Genomic DNA, 7,486 nt, shown 5'->3' on the forward strand with positions numbered 1-7,486 from the left:
GTCTCCATGTGACCAGGCCGGCCCGTTCTCCCCTCTCCTCACAGCTGCTGGGAGAGCCCAACTCTCTCACACTCACTCAAACGCGCGCGCGCACACACACACGCACACACACACACACACACACACAGACACACACACACACACACACACACTCCGACTCGCTGCTTCAAACTCAGGACCGCTACCCCCCGCCCCCCCCCCCCCCCCCTTGCTTATCACCATCACTAGAAAAGCCGGAGAGCATAACGCCAACACATCATTTTGAGGGCGGATATCGGCCGGTCCTCATCCTCTCTTCTTCCTCCTCCTCCTCTTTTTCTTCCTCCTCCTCCTTCTTCCTTGAACTCTCCCACTCGGTCTCCATCAGCCTTCATGGTTCTGATCTCAGCTCACGCCATGCAAGCCACCCGGGCGTCCACCACCGTCAGTGTGTTTGCGGACTGCAGCGTCCCGGCCGGGCTCCGGATAGGACCGGTACCGGGCGTCTTCAAACTCGGGAAGTACGTGTCGGACCGCAAGGAAGTTGGACCTAAAAAGAAGGTGAGTTGAAAAAAACAACACTGAAAACATTTCATGAAAATGTGTTTCTCTGTAAGCTGCAGGTTTTTATACTTGATTTATACACGTGTATTTATAATGAAGTGCATTATTGAATACAGGGTGCATTGCTATATTTTTAAATCGACGTTGATGGAGTGATTTATTACCAATTGTGCTATTCAAAAAATGCATACACAACTTTTTACTCCAAACGTTGTAATATTTTCTAGTGAACACAATTGACCACAAATAGCCCTCTTTAACATCCAAACACACTTTCTTACATTTCTGCGCGCGTGATTATTAAAAACGAACGGAAGTGATTTTTAAAGCTTCACTGTCAAACTGCATCGGGCCTTCTCGTATTAATTGGTTTGGCCTGTCAAGTTGGAAATAATTGAGCTCCATTAGCGGCCGACTTGTCAGTCTGTGCTTCTATTAACCGGCCTAATGGGTCCGCTGTGTGGGGCTTCATGCCCTCAGCCGCCTCACATTTCACCGCCTGTCGGGCCTGTTATCCCGGTGAGCCGTTTAATGTTAATGCAACCCGGCCACGGAAAGATGCCACCTTGGCCGGGGCCGCAGCCCGCGGGCCATACGAAAATTACTGATAATAATAAAAAACCTTATAAAAAAATAGAACTAAATAAACTGCAAGCTTCCTTCTGTACACATGACATCTATGTCCTCTGTCCATCTTGGAGAGGGACCCCCCTCTGTTGCTCTCCTGAAGGTTTCCTCCCCGTGAACGTTTTTTTTTCTAATTCTTGGGAGTTTTTCCTGTTTCGATGTGATGTCAAAGGTCAGGGATGTCGTATGTGTACAGATTGTAAAGCCCTCTGAGGAACAGTTTTAATTTGTTATATCGGGCTATACAAAATAAACTGAAAATTTAATTCGTTTTATTTTTTATTGGTATTATTCTGAGCATGTAGAGCTAAATCATATTTCTGTGAACCAGAGGAGCAGATAATTATAAAAAAATAAAAATATCCCGACGTTAACATGTATAATAGCAGAGACGAAAAATAAAATTAACACTTTAAAACACCTATTTTGTGCACGCACAGGAGTAAACACCGCGGCTCTGGGGCCTCTAGCCGCGCCCTGTTATTGTGGAGCTGTCAGTGTCTGTGATTGATGCGTCTAAATGCGTGGCCCCGGGCCCCGGGCCGCGGCGATCATCAGGTGCAATCTCCGTGTCAAATGTCACGCTTCCATCATTAATGTCCTTGAACAGTTTAGAAACGCTCTGACACTCCTCAAATTCGTTTCCCATATCAACTCAATTAGGCCCGAGTGTCATTCTCTTTAGTAAATTATCAGCAGAGCGGATAAAGACGCATTAAGCGCGCGTTGGTCATGCGTGGCGGAGCACCTCCAGGTAGCAGACAGACAGACAGACAATAACGGCGAGAGAATTCACTTAATACAATATTAATAAATACAAATAAACAAAAGCATGAATAGGGTGATTCATGAAGAGGAACTAAAGGGGCCAAACGTGTGTTTCAAAAGCTGGAGCCGAAACATGTATTAACTTATTCGGATGTTCAAGTTTACGTTTCCCATCGTTTCTATATATATAGTCTAAATGCCTCGTGCTCATTCCGACCCGTTTGTCTGCTTAGATCCGCTTGGTGCGGGGGGAGTTCGTGGATGACTCGGGCTGTCCCGTTCCAGACTGGATCGGACTGATCCGCGCTGCCAGGAACAGCCAAGAGCAAAACCTGGAGGCTGTGTCGGATTTACCTGGCAGACAGGTGAATAATCTTGACACATTTATGAGGCCAAATGACACACACACACTTGGACACACAATTGGACCCATTCTTGGACACCATAGTTAACTTCAGCTCCTCTTCCCGCCTTTTAGATTTTCTACCGCGTGCTGAGAGAGATCCCCGCCGGAGAGGAGCTCAGTGTGTGGTACTCCGCCGCGGTGGCCCAGTGGTACGACATCCCCACCACCGCCACGCCGACGCACGACGAGAAAGGTAAAGCCGACCTCTAATAATGACGCACAGAGTTCAGCCAAAACGGAGAATATTATATGGAAATTAAGTGACGGGAATTACAGGAGAATTGTGTCTGAATTATAAGGATGTTGTTTATGGCTGTGACGTGGAACACCGCGGGGAAGAGACCACATCGACATGTTGAGGGGTCCATCACAAGTTAAATGACTGCCAATACCCGGGATGTCCCTCCTTGTATCGCCAGTGATGGAAATCAATGGATGTTGTTTTTACCTCCGGCAGCCTTTTTTTTTTTTTTTAACTAAAATGTTTCGTTAAAAATCCAAAACAATACAACATTCGTTTTTCATTTAATGAAAATATAATACATTTAAGAATCCCTTTCTTTTAGAAAACCAAAAAACGAAACGTTTAATTCGTTGCATAGAAGGGATAATAATATTACTTCAGGGCCACAACAGATAGTGTCGCTCTTTATTCAGATGAAGGTGAATGATTAAATATTGACGAGCAAAACTAAATTCGATTGCAGGAGTATTATAGGAGGGCATACAATAAACAGCACAATAAATTAGGGCACATTATTTTCTTTCAGAATATGTGAACATTTCTTGTGAGTTTTGTCATCAGCCTGTGTTTGGTCTTTTAATCGGCTTGTTTGGGCTGTAATGATAATTTGGCGGTTGCGCGTGGGGATTAGTCCCTAATCTAATAAACACCAGCTCGGAAAGAAACTAATCCGCAAAACCCCCACAAAAAAGGAAAAGATTATCAACAGATACTTTGAAGGGAATGCCATCAATTGGCGATGCTTTGGGATTACACGTTTTATTTGGACCGGGAAGGGCCTCTCAACTCATTGAATTAACGTGGAAAGCAAAACGGTGAAGCTTCTATTGATATCAAATGTCCGCCGGGAAAAGATATTAATAATGGAGATGAAGTAATTACGGTACTTGAAGCATCTTTTGTTGTTGTTGAGAAAGATATCAATTAAAAGCAGAAATGGAGTATCTCGTGGAAAAATAAGGAGAAGAAGAAGAAGAAAGAAGGCCCGGGATTCAGTTGCGAGACGGAGGTTAACAAATGTCACGGCGTCATTAATATTCATGTATTCAAAAGCAAATAAATTCAAAAACAAGTGCTTCATGGCAAATTAGGTGGGTGCGTCAAGGTATTGTGGCCTAATGAATACTAACTTTTATATGGGGTGTATATTGCCCTGCTCCTCCGGCCCATCACCGTGTGCGCTCCTGGACATACGCTCGCTCCCATTATGAGGCGTCAACAGATGGGCCGGCGCCATTGTTTCATGGAGACTTGCGATTTCAAGCAACAGCTGCTGTCACTTCCACGGGAAAGCGCACAGAGAGGGAGAGTGCCGAGTTCAATGCATCGGTTCCTGAGCGCCAGATTGGGCAGGGCGTTTGCTCTTTTGATGGCGATCATAAACAATGGGCCCGTATGAGGATTACAAAATCATTACATCTATATTAACCTCTGAGTGCTCGACTGGGGGGCGGAGGGTCATTACAATGGCCTCCTGTGCCATTTGGCACCAGATCTGAGACACCGGATCTCATCCATAATACTTATATTATAATTTAAATGTGATGTGCAGCAGTGACTGATGTGCATGTTGCTATTTAAAGGGACACGTTCAAGGGAACATCGATGGGGCAATGTATTAATATGACAAACCCTCAATTTGAATGGGAAAGTAATGCAACATGTATTGTCGTTTACATGACACCCTGTACAATGTATATGTGCGCATCGGTGGTTTGGGTGAAGAAGAAAAAAAAGAAGGGGGTCACTCACAGGTTTTTTCCCTATAGTTGCCAAAGCTGCCATTTTCATTTTACGCATTTTACGCGCATTTTACGCATTTTACGCACGGGGATGTAATTGTCATGTTTTTATCTGGCTTCACGTTGTCGGGCGACTTAATGACCTGCAGCCTTCTGATATTTAATGCCACGTTTTCTGGTCTCGCTACAGGTGAGGAGCGCTACATCTGCTGGTACTGCTGGAGAATCTTCAAGTACCCGAACACGCTCAAGGCCCACGTCCACTTCCACTGCGCCCTGAGCAACGGTCGGGGGTTTGTGTCCAGCGAGCAGGCCAGAGGCACGGAGACCTTCAGCAGGTCGCCGAAGTCCGGAGACATCCCCAACACTTCCACCTCTCCGAGGAGCGGCCACAGTAACTCCTCCATATCAGACTCTGGCAGGCGGGCGGTGTCCTCCTCGCCGTTCCCGCACAAAGCGGGCCTGTCAAAGAAAAGAAGCGCAGAGGAGCAGGACAGGGCCCTCGACATGAGCGTCACCTCAGCCAGAAACCAAGGACACATCCTCGGCTTCGGCGCTACATCCTCGGTGCTGAGCAGCATGGGCTTCCATCCGGGTGTGCGCTCGGCCTTCAAACCCACCGGCGTCTCCAAAGTCCCGGGCGCGGACGCCTCCAGAGAGGACGCAAACGGGAAGCTGGGCGGCCTGGGTTTCAGCAAACTCATCGGGAACCACCTGAAACCGATCCGCAACGTTAGCGAGACTCTGAACGGGGGAGGGAGCCACCCTCACAAGCGCGCACCTGCAATCATGGACCCCGCATCTCCAATGGTGCCATGCACTAACGCAATCCGAGGTTTCCCGCTGCTGCCTCACATGGAGGAGACCTCGGCTTTTAAGCACGTCGAGAGTCGGATGCACTCCGGCCTGTCCCCGTCCCGCTACCCTCAGATGCCCCCCGGACTCCACTTCGATCGGTTCTCCCTCCCTCACTTCGACGGCGTCAAGACTTATGGCGCAGACTGTAACATCCCACTCATGCCCCTCACCGTCTATAACGGGGAGCTTCTGTACAGCTCGCCGTACTACCCGCTGAAATTCCACTTCAGCAACCTACTCAAGTACCCGGAGTCCATGTCCTACTTCGGCGCGCCCTCGCTGAACCACGACCTGGGCTCCATCACCAACATCGACCGGGAGATCGCGATGCACACGCAGCAGCTGTCCGAGATCACCGCGGAGAAGAACCGGACGAGGTTGGACTCGATGCCCGCTGGGAGCGCCAGCAACGCCGGCTCTGGCAAACCGAAAAAGGGACACCTGTGTCTGTACTGCGGCAAGCTGTACTCACGGAAGTACGGACTGAAGATCCACATGAGGACTCACACGGGGTACAAGCCGCTCAAGTGCAAGGTGTGCTTCCGGCCGTTTGGCGACCCCAGCAACCTGAACAAACACATCCGGCTCCACGCGGAGGGGAACACGCCGTACAGGTGCGAATTCTGCGGCAAGGTGCTGGTGCGCAGGCGGGACCTGGAGAGGCACGTGAAGTCCAGGCACCCGGGGCAGACCGTCAAGAAACTGGAAGAGAAAGCGGGCGGCCTGTTCGAGGACGAGGAGCAGAAGAGCGACAATGACAGTGACGTGGACGTGTGCTTCACCGACGACCAGAGCGACCAGGAGTCGAGCAAAAACAATGATGACTGAGACGCGTCCGTGTCCATTGACTTTAAATTATGTACACGAGAAAGAAAATGTAACGTTGTCCTATACTGAATCTAGATTTGTTTTTGTTTACACTTGAGACACTGGCCCGTCTGAACTATGGCACCACATGGTCTACACTTAATTGAATTATTACTTTTTTGACTGAAAGGGAATTATTATTTTTGTTGTTGTTGTTGTCTGTTTCATCATGCCATTCAAGAAAAAAAAGATCCATATATTTAGTTAGTCAAATGTTCTTTGTCTCGCTCATGCGCACTGCAACAACGGCCAAAATAACCCGTGGCCTTTGGGTTGTGTCGCGCGCTCCTAACCAACTGTTTCAAATGCAAAAGAAATCACAATTGGAATCCTATTTTTTTTCTCCATAAAAATAAACATTTAATGCCGAATATACCACTAAATTATCTCAGATATATATACTTGGCAATGTACAAAACAATAATAATATAACAGTTAATGCCTTTAAAAAAAAAAAAAGTCTCCCCATGAGGAATAATCTATGACTGAAGGCCCAATCCCCTAAAAAAAAAGACAAAAAAAGAGCACTACATTCCATCACACTGGATATGGACGATTCTAGTAAATTATAAGCCGCAAAAGAATATGATTCTTATTTTTCTTTTTTTCTTACTTGGTTTTTATTGTGAAAAAAACAAATGTCTTCATTCTCACCTTTCCCTTTTAAACTGTCAGTTGCACTTTAAAAACAGCAATGGGCATTTCATTTCAACAGGACGGATGCATCGCGATTATTTTTAATCGGATTTATGTTCAGGACTTCATGAAAGATCTTTGCGCCTCGCTGAGTCACACACTGTACTTATACTTTTGCACTTTCTCGCCGAGGTTACGCTTTTCTGAAAGAAGCAGCAGCAGCGCCAGTTTATTTAAGGAGTTATTTCTAGAGAGAGAAAATTGTATTGATTGCAGTTATTGTAAAGAAGTGTAAAGTATGATATTTCACATTTCAGTGGAGAAGTGTTGTATACGTTTGTTTATAAGTGATATTGTCTATGAGCACAATATTGTATTCCCTGTTGTTGGTTTTTGAATACATTTTAATTTAAAATATTAATTGCTTGAGGTTTTTCTTTTTAGCCATTCGTGAGATTGTTCAAAATGAATAACAACGTAATTCCATGTAAACCCGATTAAACTCTACAATCTGATATTCATTTGGTGTTTTCTTTTGTGTGGTACAGTCAGTCTTGATAATACGGTTGAACAGATGTATGCAGATGGTGTATTATAAATCATATAAAACATGTCGTCAGTTATGGCGCAGTAATAAATCCGCATCGAGGCTCAGTCAGTCGGGCCTGTTGAAGAACACCTTCATGACCAGCTGGAGCAAAGCTGTGGCTCCTCGTCATATCATTCCCTGACGTATGACTGAATAATAATAATAACAACAATAATAATAACTATAATATTTTCAGGTTTCAAGTT

At 46.0% G+C, this 7,486-nt stretch overlaps 1 protein-coding gene across 1 annotated transcript; it reads left to right on the forward strand.

Annotated features, from left to right (window-relative positions):
- The first annotated feature begins 296 nt into the window (after positions 1 to 296).
- prdm13 (PR domain containing 13) lies at positions 297 to 7,212 on the forward strand. Its single transcript, XM_056444426.1, has 4 exons — positions 297 to 540; positions 2,172 to 2,303; positions 2,417 to 2,537; positions 4,521 to 7,212. Exons 1-4 carry the CDS (start codon positions 373 to 375, stop codon positions 6,014 to 6,016), a joined length of 1,917 nt encoding a protein of 638 aa, XP_056300401.1. The 5' UTR covers positions 297 to 372; the 3' UTR covers positions 6,017 to 7,212.
- Positions 7,213 to 7,486: the final 274 nt, after the last annotated feature.

The sequence above is a fragment of the Pseudoliparis swirei genome, chromosome 22, assembly GCF_029220125.1.
Source record: "Pseudoliparis swirei isolate HS2019 ecotype Mariana Trench chromosome 22, NWPU_hadal_v1, whole genome shotgun sequence".
Lineage (NCBI taxonomy): Eukaryota > Metazoa > Chordata > Actinopteri > Perciformes > Liparidae > Pseudoliparis > Pseudoliparis swirei.